Source organism: Oryzias latipes, chromosome 15 (assembly GCF_002234675.1).
Source record: "Oryzias latipes chromosome 15, ASM223467v1".
NCBI lineage: Eukaryota > Metazoa > Chordata > Actinopteri > Beloniformes > Adrianichthyidae > Oryzias > Oryzias latipes.
Genome location: NC_019873.2, coordinates 19,477,725 through 19,496,114, shown reverse-complemented (window position 1 = coordinate 19,496,114; position 18,390 = coordinate 19,477,725). Strand labels below are relative to the sequence as shown.

Here is an 18,390-nt window from a genome sequence, read left to right as displayed (position 1 = left end):
GGATCAATCCTTTATTAAGAAGAGGATGGCTTTCGCCCACATTCCGACACAGACCTTTGTTGTTCCAGGACATATGATGACATGTCAAATCAGATTTCCAGCAGTGTATCTTGCTGTGAGGTTTACACACTTGTCTGCTCTGTGAGGTTGAACATCGCTGCATTTGTGAGCTGGATCTTTGCTATCGATTAGCACCCTGCATTGTCCATGCTCGAACACATAATTGCTCCATTTGATCACGGTCGAGCTAGCAATTACTGGTTTTGCCACAAGTGGCGCGTGTGTTCAAATGTACAAGCATGTAGGTGTGAGAAGTTACTCTATCTGCCTGTGTAAAAGTTGTGCTTGATAAATGCATTTGGATTAAAATGAGCAGCAACAATGGAAAGAATGAAAAAAAACCCCACAAAAACTGTTTTTCTTTTGGGACTGCCTGACTATTGCCTCATTGGCCCTGTGTGTATGTGTGTGTTCATGTGTGTGTGCGTGGGGGGGTTGCGTACGTTTGCTTTCACATTTTCTGTTGTTCAGCAGGTTCAGCGAGCTGTGCGGTGTTAATGCCGAAATTACATGCTGAGTAATGAGTGATGGGCCAAATTACAGGCTGAACAATGAATAGAGGCAGGCAGCTCTTATTAGTCTCCATAGAAAGCCATTGATTTATGAAGCGCCTTGCTCGGCGGAGTTACTCTCCTGAAAATGATATCTACATTGAGAAGTGATGTTCTCTATTAAGTCGTTCCTTCCCCTTTTTACACTGCTCTCTTCCTCCCCTCGTTCTCTTCCCTGCCCGCCCTACGAGTGTGCACATGATTGTTTAGAATCAGGAGGAGCTGTAAGGAAACCTTCAATTACCCATTAGGACTATCAGACATAAAACGCCCTGCTCTCACCAAAGTCTGGGTTATGATTCATTTACTTTGTGCCTCTGATTCATCGCCCAATATGCCTCATGCCCCAGATTACTATTTGAGGGGTGGGAGAGATTAATAGCTCTATGGGATCTGCTGCCGTATTTCACAGGCCCAGTGTTGCAGTACAGTTGGTGCAGAAGGGTGAAATGACAGCAACTTACACTAGATCAATGTGTGGACAGCCTTTCACAGATTATTAAAGCTCTGTTAGATTAAAAGACCCCTGCTATGTAGTTTGCTGTAGTCAATATTCTCAAGCAGATAAAAAGGGGGAGGGTCCCTCTGAAGGATCCTTCGATGGATGTAGGTCATCATGGCTGTTAATGGAATAGCACTTGGTGACACTAGTGTCAGAGGAACCTGTGTCATTTTCTATCACTCTTTCCCTCCCTTCAAAGCCAATGACGTTTCATGAAACATGGTATCACCCCTGAGATTTCTTGGAAATTAGGGATTCTAAAATGACTTTTGTAAAGTAAACTCTAGCAGATTCCTCAATTAGTTCCTCCAATTACTATCTCCAGCTAAATTTGTCCTAAAAAGTTCTAATCTTTTTCTTTTCTCTCTTTCAGCCCTGAATGAGCCAACCATCGACTATGGTTTCCAGAGGCTGCAGAAGGTCATCCCTAGACACCCCGGCGACCCTGAGAGGTTACCAAAGGTCAGTAGAGTTTCTTGTGCAGACAAACGTAGAGCAGAAATGATTCACAGCTGCCTGGCTTTTAATGTCTTAATATTCTGTGACAAATAAACAAAACATTAGCATCAACGTGGAGCCTTGTGAGCCTAAGCACTAACAGCTTTGCTTCACATATGCGGCTTACCCACTAACCAGCATGGTAATGGTATTGGTTTTTGTATGTGGAGGGAGGCGTAAACGCTCTGTGTGGTAAAATAGCTCAATCAGGCGTTTTCCTCTCCAGTAGTCTGTGGAGATGGTAATCTGGTCAGAAAACGACGCCTGCACCCTCATTACCCCACTCATGTTTTCCTTTCATTTTCTGCGGCTCGATTCGGTTTAATCTTTTGTTTACAGAACCCTGTGCCGTAAACCCCCTAGTCTTACTGCAGCTAATAGACAAAGACCGCATGCTATTATACTTTGGCTTTCTTATTGTTTTCTTTTGAACTCTAGTGAAGGAGTAGGAAACTACATTCGTTTTTAGTCTCCCTTGCGTGGCTCATAAAAAGGCGGCCATATTGAAAGATCTAAGCACCAAAGGTGCAATCTCTTTGATTCTTTTGTTTTACTTTGATCCTTTCTCTGCATCCATTTCCTATTGATAAAAATCTATCTGTGTTTTCACTAATTGCCACCCTGCCAGTAACCATTTTGATGACTGACGCTCTAGATGTGTCAAGTGTAATAATATGACTGATTAGTCTGTGCAAACCCCCTCAGCAGGTAGTAAAGTGGAGACCACCTCAGAGTTTTAATAATACTGTAAACCCTTTAAAGACCTTATCTATTAAATCCCAGCATGCAACACAGCAATATCAATAATGTCCAACAGCCAGTTTAATAAAGAACAGACTGTGTGGTAGCTGTAGATGTTTGACCAAGGCAGTGTGAACAAATGGAACATCACAGTCTGTCCCTGGTTGAGTATATGAAGTGTTTCAATTAGACCCGGTCCCCGTGGAGACAAGAACCTACACCAAGACATGAAATGTTACTCTAATTTCAGGTGTTGCCCTATCTCTGCAGGCACCAGCAGTCAACAGAACTATGGTGTTTTGGTTTTTATAAAGTCCCCACAACATGAAAGACTCTGTCTTAACACTGTTTTATTACAGAATAACCTAATGTCTTTCCTTGAATAGAAGGTGATATTGGTTGTGAGACAGATTTTGACACTGAGCCCAAGATTAGTTTCCTGGGTGAGCGTATACTTAATATAGCACGGTCTCCCAGCCTTTGCATGAAACAATCACAGAGTGAGATGAAACCCTGCACTTCCAATAAACAACATAAATATTTGATTTGCTCTCTAATGGACCCAAATATGGGGTTCAGGGGGCATGTAAATGATCCCACCAAGTGATTCGTCATTGTTAAGCTTGCCATCTGAGGGTCAGCTCTCGGGGTCAAAAGCACATTCCCAATAAAACAGCCCGCGGCGAGCTGAGGCTGGAACGTACATTTGGAATGAGAACAGAAACGGCATACAAAGAACAGCCATTACAGGGTGCAGGTGAGCTGGGGAGACTCTATAAAAAGAAGATAAAGCTGGAGGACGCGCGGTGTGCATTAGCAGAAAGGCAAATCGACACCAAGCCCACTCACCGCCTCTACCCACCCTCCCTCCCATGACTTCACCCTCCAGTTGATAATATTACTGCGCTATTGATTTCCACCAGCCTTCTCCCTGGGACCAGTAAGACACGTGGTAATTGTAAGGAGACAGAAAGCCAATATGGGAGTGCTCATGGATAGCAAGGGATGCACGCTAATATTGTTGCTACACAGAGAAAAAAAAAAAGGGAGGGAAGCTGCCTCTGATTGAAGTTTACCTCGTAATTCTAAGACAACATCGCGGATGACAGTCTGACCCTGTGGGAGGAGTGGAGATATAAAAATTCAATGCAAAGTCCAGGGTGAATATGAAAGTAATAAGTGTGAGCAGTCAAGTGATGAGAAAGGAGATTGGTTTGCGGGCATTGCGTTAAGTGAAGAGAGACTTTGGAATTCACCCTCCTTTTTAAGATCTTGTTATAAAACAATTTTCTATTCATAATATAAAAAAGACAATTTATAATACCATTTTGTGCCCTCTGGCAGTAATGGACAAATAGACTGGATATCACATTATATCACACTCAATTTCTCTCTTCTGTAACAAATTAGATTCATTATGAAATTAAAAGTGGAAACTCAATATTGTTTTATTATTAAGCTGATTGCTTTGGATTCTTTTCTTTTCCCCTAAAATGAGCCTGAACCCATTCTTTTCCAATTCCTTGTGTAATCCACAAGGAGAAAATATTACAAATGTGTTCATGTCAAGCAATTACCCATGTATTTAAATGAATCTCTCTTCCTGTGCTCTTTGAAGTACCTTCATCTAATGGCCCTATGCTTCTAAATGCATTCATTACCTCAGGCTAGAGCTAACAGAGTAATTGCCTTACAGTTTTATAATGGCATTAGCACTCCAAGCTACATAACCTAGGCCCCCTTTTATTAACTGTGATAATATAAATACTACATCCGTGTTAATCTAGTGCTTGAAGAATCACATTTGGGCCACAAATCCTCATTCTTAGATTTCTTTTATAACACATCATTTGTTATGACTTCCCCTCATGTTTTCTTTTTTCTTTTCCGCTCAGCAATAACACAAAGCAGCTTCTAAATCTTGGGTCATCTGTCATCCCAGCAGCTTCGCTCAAACAGATGTGGAGCGGCAGATCTTGAAGCGTCGCGAACAATAGTGGGAATCAGTCACGCATTTGTCACAGAACAACAGAAATCATTCGAAGCCTTTAATTGTTTCAATTTAACATGGTGTGTTCTGATATGTCTCCATGACAAGAAAGCCAATTACACTTATGCTGGAGCAGTATTGAGATTTACATGGAAATGCCCTCAGAACACTATTCCGTGCTAATCGTATTCACAGCGTGAGCTGATGCGCATGAAAGCGTCTCGTCAGAAGAAAACAAACTTCTGCCTTGATTGGGTGCAGCACTTCTCATCATCCTCGGATATGACTAGGTTGCCACTTAAGCATAGCCCTGCGAGTCAGCTTGGTTAGTTAAGACACCACGCGGTAAACGACAGATTAAGGATGAGAGGCAATATCGCTTCCTCTCCTCCTTTTTTCCAAGCTGTCCTTATGTCACTGCTGCAAAGTACCATATGGACAAGGAGGGAGAGGATGTTTTACAGAGAATGAAACATGGCTTGCAAACGTGACAGTCTTAATTGCTTTAATTGTTGTTTAAAATTGAGAGCCATGTAGGAGATCTTGAAATATGATAGAATAGATTATTGGTAATTATTAACTGCAGACAAAAAGAAAGAAAACCACTTTATCTCACTCAGCAAGAGAGAGAGAAATCTGTTCTGCCTGATGAGAACACATCAAGACAGCTGGTCCTCTCATTTAGTCTACCTGCTTCACGACAACCATAATTCTTTATTTGTATGCAAACTAGATGCATGCAACGTTGAGCATACACACCAATTTCAGAGGTAAATGCCCATTCTAAGAGCCACCCATCCGGTAACTTGGGGTGGATTAAGCGATATGTTTCTATAAGAGAGCACGGCATTTGCTGCAAGTGGCTTCTACAGTGATTCATCTTGATAAATCAAGGACGGTGCAGGATATGCTCCTCAGGATGAAAGGGGTCCATACACACCCCCAATACACAGCACATAGCACATACGCTGCGCCTTGGAAAAGCAGGCCAAGTCTTGGAGGCCGCTGTTTGAAGGCGCGAAGGCTGTGTTTACATTCATTTACGGCAGCTGCCGTCTTAATCCCACTCTGCCATTGCCAAGTGATGGAACACTTCAGACAAATTACCGAGGCCTGCAAAAGAAAACACGGCGAATGTGGGAAGAAAACAAGCACCATCTGAGATGTTTCTGGTGACAGATTTGCATTGCTTTTAACCAGGGCTCTAACAGCACAGTCGACAAATCTCTGCTCTACAGCAGGTGACAACAAGAGAGCATTTTAAAAAACACAGGCAACAGCCATCTCTGCAACTTGCCTTTGTCAGATTAAATGCGCTATAAGAGAAGGAGAGGGTTTCCATAGAGGGGCCTTCTGTATTATAGAAAACAAAGAGAGCAGTCTGGTTTCTTGAGGGGGATTTAATTGTAAGTGCTGCATTCAAAGAGCAGATAAAGACACACAAACGGGCCAAACCCCACCTAGCTGAAAGCCTAAAACAGAGTGGGGGAAACAGGATCCGGGGCCAACTCATTTTCAGCGTTAAGAGCCAAAGCAACACAGTTAATCCGCATTGTCAAGCGGGGGCAAGCATGCAGACATGGATAAGACCACATCCCGAGCATCCGTGTCCCCAAGGCACAAGCACCCAGCTCCTGCTGGATGGGAAGTCATTTGTGTAGTCCTTTGCAACAGCCAGTCAAAGAGGTTAATTGAAAAATTCCTTAATGTCATTACAACAGAACTAGATTAACCCAGAGCTAATTCACTTTATTGTTCTGAAGAGAGGGGACTCTGCATTGAACTTCAGAGCAAACGTGAAGCTCAGAATCATGGGTGAGGTGTTGTTTTTAAAGGGCTATGCCAGTTTAATTAAGATAGGGAACATTATTCACTGCTCTGCATGGTTGGAAGGAGCAAAATGGTGGCGCACAAATGTAGCTCCGATGCCACTTAAATCAAGGTGGCTTTTATTTATGTCAACTTTTCCAAAGTGCTCTGCCACCCTGCTGGAAAATGACGCACAGGATTTTGCTTGTTAAAATTATTAAACTGTGTCTGGATGAGATTCTTAAAGACCCACTCTGATGAAAATCATGTTTTTGGTGTTTTTAACACGTTCTTGTAGCATTTTTCTCATGATGGAGGACAGGTATAAAGATAAGCCAACAACTGTGCATCTGAGTATTTCTTTATTCCAATCCTTGTGAATCAGGAGCAGACGGAAAAAAATGCTGTTGGAAAAAGCTTGTGAGAGTGATGTACGAGTTACTACGGCAAGCCACAAGCTCCATGCTCCGCTCTATTCTGATGCTTCTGCTTGTACAGAAATACATCCATGTACATCTTTGTTTGCCTCGTCAGAGCTGGTTCAAAACTGAAAAATTTAATATTGCTCGCCATTGTTGTTGCCCCGGTAATGTTTGGTTGCGGTTGTGTGGGCTGTAAGATAGCTAAAAATGTTCAATCATAACTAAAAGACCACTGGGATCACTTTTATAATTCATCAAAAATGGTCGGAGTGGGACTTAAAACCTTTTCTCCCTGCATTTCCTCTGTAGGAGGTGTTACTGAAAAGGGCGGCTGATCTTGTTGAAGCCCTGTATGGAATGCCTCACAACAATCAGGTGCGTATGCCCACAACTGTCTTCAGCATACTTTTACCACTGATAGATGAGAAAAAACGAGAATGTAATCACAGTTTCATGACACTGCATGGAAGCATTGGTGAAACTTCTGCCGTCGTGTGTTTCAGGAGATCATTCTGAAGAGGGCAGCCGACATTGCTGAGGCCCTGTACAGCGTTCCACGCAACCACAACCAGATCCCTTCTCTCGCTAACACAGCCTCCCATGGCATGATGGGAGTCAACTCTTTCAGCAGCCAACTAGCAGTCAATGTGTCTGAGTCACAAGGGAATGACCAAGGTGTGATTTCAGGATGGCTCCACAATCTAGGACCTCTCAAAGCAGACGACAATAGCATTGCAAAATTAACAACAACACATTTTTTTAATGCTATGATAAAAAAATGTTGATCTTTTAAAACATTTTAAATAAAAACTTTCTTTTTTTTTACTTTGAGCCCTAACCATGTGTTTGACAAATACCACAGAAGGACATAAATGAGTGTGAACCATCTTCCATCTTCTTATTCAGTGGGCTACAGCCGGAACACCAGCAGCGTGTCCCCTCGGGGCTACATCTCCAGCAGTACCCCACAGCAGTCAAGCTACAACACCGTCAGCAACAGCATGAATGGCTACGGCAACGCCGGTATGAACCTGGGAGTGCCAAGCTCCCCCGGGTTCCTCAACGGATCCTCTGCCAACTCCCCATATGGAAGTGAGTAGCGTGCCCCACTAGTAGCACAAAGCTGCTGCTGGTTTAATTCAAGCTCCCACTTTCGTTTTCACTTCAGCGAATCTTTTCTGGAGGGGTTATAGAATTATTGATGGTGATAATGTGCAGGCGTTTATTCACCAGGGCTTGTTTGGCTGCGAAGTCAGGCGAACAGTTGCGCGGCTCGGAGTTGTAAGAGAAATTAGGTGCATTTCTGCAGATTCCACCTGTGTTTGCGCGGAGAAGATGTTGATGGCAGGGGCCTGTGAGTGCTGATCGTGTGCTCCCCTGGCAGTAATACTATCCCCACCTTGCCTTAACTGCCCTCTCCCTCTTGAGCACTACTCACTGCACGTTCTCACTCTTGCCCTCCCTTCTTTTCCAAACCCTCCCCATCCCTGCCCTATCGTCTCTGCAGTTAAACAAAAGAGCGCCTTCGCCCCTGTGGTCCGACCCCAGGCCTCCCCACCCCCTTCCTGCACCAGCGCCAACGGCAACGGACTGCAAGGTGAGCCCCCCTCACCCCCTCATCCCTTCCCTACGGACTACTGGTCAGATACCGCTGCTCAGGCCTCTGTCCGGTTTGGTGAGGGATTAATCATTACCAATATATGCATTTTGACAGGCCAATTTACACCTTTCAGTTTACATTCAAATGCACACAAAGCATGCCCTCACACACGCCCGCACACACGCAGGTGTAAGGCCGCCAGCGCCTGTGCAGACGCGCGCTCTCGTTGCCCTTTCAGACAGATGATCTGCTCCGATGTCGGTGGTACAGACCCTCCCAGAATTGTTTTAGTAATGATGTTTATTAGGTTTTGTGCATGTGTCATGACCAACATGATTGCTTTGAAAACAAGCTTAGCCGTAGTGTGTGCCCCAAGATTAATAACATTGGGCTTAATGAAGTGGGAAATTAAAGTTCATCTTGCTACACGTTCATACTTATTAATACATGTTGTGCAGAAATTAATGAGCAATGCCTTGCCATCATCTGTGCTGGCAAACTTAAAAGCATTTCAACCATGACTCTACAAATATACTCAGAGCAATATAATAATATATCATCCTAGCACTTCACTAGTCGCCTAATTGTTAAAACGTGTGAAAAGACTGAATATATAAACTCTGAGGGTGAGGTACAGTTGCTAATGATATCCTTAGCAGATGGTTGTGGTGAAATAACGGAAGCTACCTTTGATCTTGCCTAATCTGTCTTGGATAATGACGCAAAGGCACAAGTTGGGGAATGTAGAAATGCGCGACTAATGTGCCGCTCAGAGTTGGAGAGCTGAGGATGAAGAGATGAGAGGAGAAAAGGAAGTGACAGGAGCGAATCTGAGGGTAGTCTGAGGAACGTGTAGTTCTGCAGCATTGTGGCATTGTGGGAAGTGACCGTGTTGTTGCTTTGCTGTCACCACGGCCGCCTCTCTTGGGAGTCTGGGCCTCTGTTTGCCATTACTCCAACGCCAGGAGAAATATCACACATAGCAGGACTGGCGTGCTGGGGCTGAAATGTCAGAGCAGGAGGGACGATTTCAAACCGCTCTCCCGTTAGGAGGACGTACTGCAGCAGGCTGGCCGACGCGGCAAACTCTCACAGGCTCACACGCAAACAACCACAATTAGGCTTTCACTCACGCACCTGTGCACTGTCAGATGGCTGGACACAAGCATGCACTGGCACAAACATACACACATGCATGCACTAAATTGTAATTTCAATAAATTTTCATGTTTATTTCCAAGTCTGTTGTCGACTCAGAACTAACGTCCGTTTTCTGTCTCCTCTTTCCCCCTTAGCCATGTCCGGCCTGGTTGTCCCACCAATGTAAATGCACTTTTGTCATCAAAAGCACCATTCGACACACTACCACTTGACAGGACACCCCCCCCCCTCTCAGCACACAGCAAATTGCTGGTGCAATGTACAGTCAATCACTTGTTTTGTTTTTAAAGGACAGACGAAGAAAAGGAAAATAAGGCTCTTTTTGTTTTTGTTTTTTAATTTTCAATGACTTTAAACACCTTCAAAAAAAGGGATTTTGTGAAGAACGTTTTTTTTTTCTTGGTGAAATTTTTGTTTTAATCCCCCTTGGAAGAGGACACGGGAGGACGAAGGATTTATTTTGTATACCTGTCGGGTTCGCCCTCGGACATATCTAATTAACCACACACTCAGTACTGGAAGAGACTCTGTGAACTCATCATCTGGTTGTAAAGTTAAAAAAGAAAAACAGCAAAAAAAAAAAAAAGACAAACACTGTTGTACAGTACATTTGCCAACAAACTTGTTTGCCTCAGAAATAGTTTTCTTTTTTTCTGTTTCAACACTTTTAATAGATTCACAAAAGTTGTGTGTCTTTATAATGTGACTTTTTGTATTTTTATGTGTGACAAAATTACACAGGGGCCAAGACAGTTTCAACTGGAAAATATATGAAATATATAATGTAGAAAATTGATCATAAAACCGCAGCAAATACGACGGGGTGGGACTGGGTGGGCAATGTTGTATCATGTTTCATTCCTGCATTTTAACTTAAATTTTGTAATTTATTGTAGCTAGAAATCAACTTCAAAAGTTTAAAAAAAAAAAAGAAAAAAAAATTCCTCCTTAATTCAACAAGCACACAGACGTGTACAAAACACTGCTCTCTTGATGAATATGATGTACTTCCACGTCTAGAGCTTCCTTTTAAGCAAGTGTGTTTTGCCATGTTTTTCAACTTTTTTGCTAGCACTGTATATTAATGCATTCTAGGCTACTGTGAAGTCTGTTTCTTGTTAATGAGGAGCAGTCTCCCCCTTCTAGCTCCAACTCCCTTATGTGTTTTATATGTGGTTAAAAATTGTAGACTATTGTGATATTGCCAAACTTGTGCTAAATATTTATACATCTGTCTTTTTCATGTTCTTTTAGACCAACATTTAAAAAAAAGCAAATTTAAAACCCATTGAGAATGTAGAGGTATGGTAGTTCATTGTCATATTTCTGTTTAAACACACACTTGCGCTCACTGAGGAAAATTTTGTAACATATCAACTATAAATAATGTATTTATCTCTGAAATTTTGTATATTGCTTTTCATTATCTATGTATTAATCGTCATGCCCTTAATATAGTGATGCAGCACAGATAATTCAGCCAAGAACTGTTGCCTTCATTTGTTTTCTTTTTTGTATTTGATGAAATGCAATGTGCATATATTTCATGTGTATCCTCAAACTTTGTGTTATGCCGTCAAGACTCTCTGTCCATTTTTTAAAGGGGAAGTCAAACTTCATTGTTTATTTTTATATTGATTTTAAATTATCTATACAGACCATTTTGGAGAAAAATTTGTTGGTTGTATTGTCAAATAAATTGTTTGTGACCCATATGATAGTTGTTAAGATCCAATAGAGACTAATGTGCATGAGGGACAGCCTTGGAGATACAAAAAGCAAAAAAAAAAAAAAAAACCCACAATAACAAAGAATGAAAAAAACTACAAAAAAAAAACAAATCAAACAAAAACACTCCATCTGTGGTTGTATTTTTTTCTGTTTTGTAGAATGTATAGAAGTAATTTCTACTCACAAAGATGACTCTGCCACATAGCTTACATGTGTTTACAGGGAAGAAAATTTAAAAATGTCAACATTTGGAATGGAAAAAGAAATGAATAAGTGATGCTTTATTAAAATTTTCAGTAAAAACACAATAGCTCCTCAACTGTGGACTTTTTCAGTTTGAAATGCAGTTTGACCGGCAGACAAACTGAGGTTTAGGGACACAATAAAAAAAAAAAAGAATAAAAAAAATTACACATTCATCTGTACGCTCTAGACACTGAATTGAAGTGAAACCTGTAAAAAATGTAAAATTGATAAAAGATGAAAACATCTCCTTCACTGGCATTATTTCAACAAAGCACCTGGAACATTCCTACAAGTCTTTGTACAAGCGCAGCCTGCATCTGTGAGGCTTCAAGGGTTCATTGTAGTCATACCTAAACAGTGCAGGCTTTTTATTCAAAGCACCCCAAATGGGGCTCATTCAAATCCCTCATTTCATTGCATTAAGCCACCTAGTTAATAAAGAATCAATACATTGAAAGAGCAAGGTTATCCTTTGTCTATAAGGGCTGGTATCGTTTTGAACCTCTTATAGTTTGAGAGCTGAAAGGGGGGCCACTGTGAAATCTATACTCATCAAGTGGGTCAAACAGAAGGATAGAAGTGTTTGAGCGAAGAACAGTGGTCCTCCTTAAAAACAACTGAGCATCTTATCTGGCATCCTGAGTGGTGGCAGAGCGCAGGTCACAAAATGTCAATTTCTCATCAAGGCAACATTGTCCGAGGCCACGGCTGCCTTTTAATGCACAATTAAATGACAGCAACCTGAGCGGGCAATCAGCATATCACAGCTTATTATGCGGGCCGGTATGCACAGATCGCACAGTGCAGGAGATAGGCCAGAAGGCTGCTGATAGCGCAGAAGACCGCTACACTGAAAAGAGCGATTTTCATTTTCAGAGGCCTCCCTCGATAATCCAGTGTGTGTGATAACAATGGACGCCCATCTGCTCCCTAACGTGGCTTTATCTGTTTGGGATGCACTAGTTTTGATCCGCCTGCTGCCGTTTCCATTCGCAAGAGAAAAATAAAATGCTCAATCAATTACAAGAAGAAGAAAAAAAACCCCACAACAGCAGGAGAAAATATTTTTAAGGCGGAAAAGCAAAAAATAACGACAAGCTTTTTCATTTGTGAGTGAGGTACAGTATAAAGTCTCAGCAGGTTTCTCTGTACCTAACAAACAGCCACTAGCCCCTGCCACACCATTCAATCATCGTGAGAGCCTCTTTTATTGGAGAACTCTAATGGCCACCCTCCGCCATGATCTTAATGTGTGCATTAAATATTTATAAATCCTGGGTCAATAATGCCCCATAACCAGAGCCTGACAGACCCCCACCGTACCATGTGGCTGCCTCTCTCTCAAACAAGGGTCAGAGGGTCACACAATCAAAAGAGAGCAAGGCTCACCACATCCATATGTTGCCACTCTTATCAAGACTTTCCTCAGTACTGGTTATCTGTCAAAGGAAAGAAATATTGAAAGCAATATCGATCTTAACTAGCCTTGTGCTGCCGAGGGCCACTCTTCAACCATCTGCTCGTGTATTGTTATATTTAAAAAAAAAGAAAAAGAAAAACTCCTCTCAATAAAAAAGCTTTAATATTGTACATCTCCATGTGAAGCATGCAGCCAGGGCACGACTAATTACTGTGTTATAAAGGAGCATCAGTGCAGATTCCTAAGGATGTAAATGTTTCTTCATCAGCGTCAGCTTAATGGTTTGGCATCTACGTGGGCGACTCACTTCTTTTCTATTTTTTTTTTACATACATACATATCCAAGCTGCGCTCCTGTGTTGTTCAGGTGAAAGATTGTGCTCCGGTGATAGCACGCACAAAAGAGCGGCCGGACAATGAGCCAGTCAATGGAGAGCTCCAGTTGAAAGAGCCACAATGGCTGTGCATGCTGGGAATTGGGCTGGATGATATAAAGGAATGAAACCTTCATTGAGGCCATGGAGGACAAGCTTTCAGAAAAGAGGTTTTGTTTGCTCTTTATCAATCTGCCGTTTCCCATGAGAAAAAACAATTCGGACTGACCTCAAAATGAGAATATTACCTTACCCTTCTTCTCTTGTAAGTCTTATTAAAAGGGGCTCGCGAATTCACTTTTACCGGCGTCGTGCGCGTTGTACAGTAGAGACAGGCTGTGAAAATAAAAGGTGGACGGCGGTTTATCCTCTCTGAGAAAGGTGCAGTGCTGACAATCAGTACTTTTAAAAGATTTGCACTCGGACAGAGGAACTGAGTGACCTCCAAGTGCAGGAAAGTTTATACATGTAAAGATACGGCTTTTGTGACTCATAAAAAGCTGCACATGTCAAGATTATAACTTTGAGATGAAGGAAAACCAAATTTATTTCCTTTTTTTGAAGAATTTTACATTTCAATCAAAGCAGAGAGCTGCACTTTTTTTATTTTGACTGTTCGGTATTAGATCAACCTCCTGTCTGTGAATTGTACATCAGATGAAAAACACGAGTCCCCTGCTACTGTACACCGAGAGTGAGCTTTGCAAGGAAAACTCCTGATCCTCACAAAGATTTCCACTTCACTCACTACAGTCAAGCAGGATGAAGTAAGTATCCCAGTGCTTCAGCATCCATTAAACTTGTATTTGGGTGTCATTTGATACTTCATCAATGTTTCAGTGCATTTCAAACCCACAAATGCAAAATCTCCTCTTGCAGGAAACACATTTTTTCTACTATATGAACTTCACTTAGCCAAAAAAAAAAAAAAAAGACAGTTTGAGGATTCTCAGTTCAGAGAGTTCTGGGCTGCAGCAATAAAATAATATCACTTGGACTGTGTTTTCTGCCACAGTCTTCACCATATAGAGCTCCTTTCATAGTACTCCTCTGTAGTGCTTTGTCCAGTAGTTCTGGATGTGATATCATCTATTAATAATGTATTGGCAATGGATTACATAAAAAGGGAGCAGAAATAACATCCAATATTCATGCCCCCTGAGCTTGACTGTGTCCAATCCGTTTGGCCCATAAAACCTTAGCCCCATTTCCATATCCGCTGTGGGTCACAACAGGTCTGCCGCACAAAGGCTCACAGAACAGCTCCACTCAGGAAAGGGCAGTAAAAATCAGGCGGATTTCTGAACCCCTTATGAAACAGCCTCTCTTTGGAAAAAAAAAAAAGAAGTGAAAAAGTCCTTTTCCGATTTGAGCGCCTGTGAAAAACCTGGTACTGTATTTCCCTCTTTAATTGTGCCACTTGAGAAATTGACGTGCCTCTGAAACATGGCATGAATCTCGCAGTTATTGCAGTCCCCTTGGCAGGGAATGTTGATACAACATCTGCATGCTATAGAAAGTAATGGAAGTAGCAGAGATGGCAGCTGCAACTCTACAGGAAGTGTGCCATTTTCAGGCAGTGCTGCTGTGAGAACCACTAACTGACAGTCTGGTCTTGCAGGCGGCTCTGATTGCCAGGACACTATGACAAACAAGCAGGGGCTGGGAGTGTTGCATCCTGGGGGATGACAGCTTCTGTTTGATTGTCAATAAGGCTCATTAGCAGAAAAAATGGAGAATACCAGAAGAGATTAAATGGCTTGCGACTGGGTCCCCCTCATGTTTCATTAGAATGGATAACAGAGCTTTTCTTTTGTCAGTTCTGTAAAAAATGAGAAAAAAAACAGGGAGTTTTTTTTTGGGAGAAAAAGCAAAGACGTAACTAAATCTACATTTATAGAATTCTTTACATCCCAGGTGTTGCGTGAGCCTCTTCAGCAGTTACGCTAATCCAACCTTTAGAAAGAAAAAGAAAAACTTATCCACACCTTGCACAAACCCCTCCTGCTCTGAGCGACTCTCATCTTAGGAACGGTGACTGATGTTTCCCTCCATCTTAAGGAGGAACGGCCAACAAAGCAGCGTGTAAGGGCCTTTCCCTGAAGAGTCCTTGTCACACAGCGCCAAACCTCTGTGATTATCGTTGTTTTTGCAGAGTGTCCATGCCTGCCAATACCGCTGTTCCATAAATGAATTTGGCCCCTCGTCAACGAATTACCTAACACGCAGAACTGTGTACGTGTCACATCCAATTCCAACTCACCGGCTTTGGTGGTGTGTCAGCTGGAGGACTTAATCATCAATCGTCAATCATAATAAGCGAAGCACAATGATAGGTGTTGTGTTTTTTTCATCGTCTCCTCCACAGTTAACTAAAGTGTAAAGGGAGAAGTTAGAACTGACCTTGTTAAGCTGGGACTGGAATTTATATTCCTAATTTAGTGTATGGATTAATTAGTGCTGGCGAGTGTATGGATCAGTTTTCATGTGGCGGAGCTTTGGAGCTACGTCTACTTGATCAAATCTTTTTTCACTTTCATAGAGAAACTGGAATGATTTCTATCAATCTCATCTTTTTGCTCTGAAGCAGCTTTGCATGATTTTCCAACAGCACACTTTTGATTAATTCTTAATTAAAGAACTTAAAAAAAAAAAAGTTTAAAATGAATAAACTCCAACCATATGAAATTACTTTGACGCACTAACAATGCTGCAACACGAACATGCTAACTGGCAAAGCATGAGTTTTGCACAAGGCTGAGGAATCTGGCTCATATTTTCCCTTGCCCTGATCCAATGCACTCCTCTCTCCCGTCATATAGATCGGAGTCTGCAGGGGCCAGAGGCGCTGACAGAGCCCAGATGCTCCCAGTCTGTCTGGGGGACTGGGGAGACTGGTGCCATGGGGTCCTGGAGCCTCTGAAGTGCCGCCCTTCCATCAACGCGACCAAGGCTAGACCTGCACTTTCTCCAGGCTGAGTGAGACACTGTCCTTACCACGCTGACAGCCGCACTATAGTCACAGATTGATACGTGCAGGGATACGCTTCCACATGCAGCCAACTCTCACGTAATTCTTGTTCATCAGCCGTTCTTAATTAGAGTTCCACAGACCAATGCTTGAGTTCACAGGGTTAGAATGACATGCTGATACAAGGTTACTAACAGACACACACGCTTGCATACTGATACCTCTAAAGGCATGTTTCCCCCTTATATTAATCTAGCTGTATCTCCTCAACATCCTCCTGTCCAAGTTTTTGTTACAAAGAAATGCGTCGAAAAAAAAAAAATCTGCTTTCTCTATCAAGCCTCAAAGACCTCTCTACATAAGCATCAGAGTCTGGTTCTGATGGTCTTTGTAGTTGTGGCAAAGCATGGAGTGTGTTGGTATTGGATCCTGCTGTGGCAGCTGTGCTGGCTGGCTGGCAGTGTGGTGCCTTGGTGTCAGGGCCTCCAAGGCCAGGCTGTCCCAGCAGGCAGACAGAGGGGGCGGAAACCTGATACGGTAGCCAAGCTCCAGTGTAATGTCAGAATATCCAGCTATCTACCGCTCCGTCTATCTGTCTAACTGCCTTTTGGACATTCACTATCTATTTGCTGGATACTGGATACTCCCAGCAACTGCTTGCAGTAAAATAAAATAAAAATGTTCTGTATTTTTAAACAGTTTGGGAAAAAAAGCAGCTATTTATGAAACCAGGATAAAGCAGCCAGAGTAACTTCTAAGTTTGCTACATATATTAAGGGGTGGTGGATAAGATCACAGCAGAACTATGAAGCACAGTGATCGCAGAGAACGAGAAGGAAGTGTGGAGTGTGTTTGTGTTTGATGTGGGGGCAGAAAATTGCTCCATAATGAGGAGGGGTGCCAGGATATGAGATGGGAAGTAGGGAGTTGGAGACAGGATATAAGTTATGAGAAGAGAACTAGAGTACAGTTCGGAAATGCAGAGGCTGTTGTTGTGGCTGCATAAGCTAAAATGCATCTCACCACTATAGGCCATGATTAATACAGCCCGGCCAGGTCAAAGCCCCTCTCCAACGCTGCGGATGCCACCAACTGTATCTGCGCTCTTTGCGTGTGTGTGAGAGAGCGTGTGTGTGTGAGGGGGTTAATAAATGTTGAATCAAACGCCGCACGAGACACTCACACTCCTTAAGGGTTGCCCATTAGCGGTGTGTGGGTGCATGGGGAGTTTATCAGTGTCTGGGTGATTTATGAAGTCAGACTCAATATCATCCACTTCACCCACACACATATGGACGTACACATGTGCGCACACCAGCATGCATGGCCACGCACTCACGCGCACAAATGTGGCTTCCTGCACGCGCGCAACCAAGTATTCTGCCGGTGAAACGGAGGCAGATATTAGGCCAAAATTAAAGGTTTCAAAGAGATTAACAGTGCGGATGATGAGATCTTCTCAGCTTCTTTTAATCTAATTCCTTTTTATCTCTGAGCCAGCATGATATAAAGACTGTCCACATGGTGAAAAACAACAACAAAATAATGCATACATCATGGTAATTCTTCCAGTGATCACAATGAAAGTGAAGATTTTTGTTTTGTTTTTTTAAAGAAAAGAAAAAAGAAGCTTAATTAAAGGTAAAACTTTTTTCGGAAGAGATTTTTTTTTGGGTACCTACATAAATTACGCAGCCAATTACTGGCAGCATGTCAGATGCTTTGATGATAGACTTGTTTTTTAACATCAACCACAAAACTCTAAAGACATCAGTATCTCTGCTTGCTAAATTCATGGCATTCCATAGAATTTACTTGGCCACAAGCAAAAAAAAAAAAACAAAACCAAAAAAAAGAGGGTGCTTACAGTGCACTTCAGAGTGCGCCTGGCTTAAATGGGACCCCTTGTGGCTGTGTCACAGCTCCCTTCGTTAGGGGGCTGACTGTAGCCTGTAGTCACCACAGGCATCATTAGCCCTCTGTGAAACCACAGACTGAGTCTCATTCTTCATCTGCCTGTCTGCTGCCTCAACATTTACACCGCGACGCTGCTCCAATGGCAGAGTAAGTGAGTCCAGCAACACGGTGAGACAGCCATTCGGAGCGGGTCAGATAAGAAATTCTAAAAAGCTGCAAAGTTCAAATGTATTCAGCAAGCAGGCCACTTGAGGTGGCTTGGCAAAGGTTAGAGCTGAGGTTATTTTTGGAGGGTGGATTATTAGGCTACCTGGGCTGAGAAGAGGAGGAATAACTCTGGGCTAAATCAGGGCTGAGTGGAGCTGCGGCAAAAAAAAAAAAAAAAAAACTGCTAAGA

At 42.4% G+C, this 18,390-nt stretch overlaps 1 protein-coding gene across 4 annotated transcripts in view; it reads left to right on the top strand.

The window, feature by feature from the left end:
- The window catches only part of ebf3 (early B cell factor 3), a 66,496-nt gene extending 55,365 nt beyond the window's left edge, over positions 1-11,131 (top strand). For 2 of the 4 annotated variants that reach the window (XM_023963734.1, XM_023963733.1), the window contains exons 11-16: positions 1,487-1,575; positions 6,883-6,948; positions 7,077-7,248; positions 7,480-7,665; positions 8,081-8,170; positions 9,469-11,131. In XM_023963734.1, coding sequence (XP_023819502.1) covers positions 1,487-1,575; positions 6,883-6,948; positions 7,077-7,248; positions 7,480-7,665; positions 8,081-8,170; positions 9,469-9,500 — 635 coding nt within the window. In that variant the 3' untranslated portion in view covers positions 9,501-11,131. Of the gene's footprint in view, positions 1-1,486; positions 1,576-6,882; positions 6,949-7,076; positions 7,249-7,479; positions 7,666-8,080; positions 8,249-9,468 lie in introns of all 4 variants that reach the window. The other 2 variants (XM_023963732.1, XM_023963731.1) reach the window with 1 other exon arrangement.
- Positions 11,132-18,390: the final 7,259 nt, after the last annotated feature.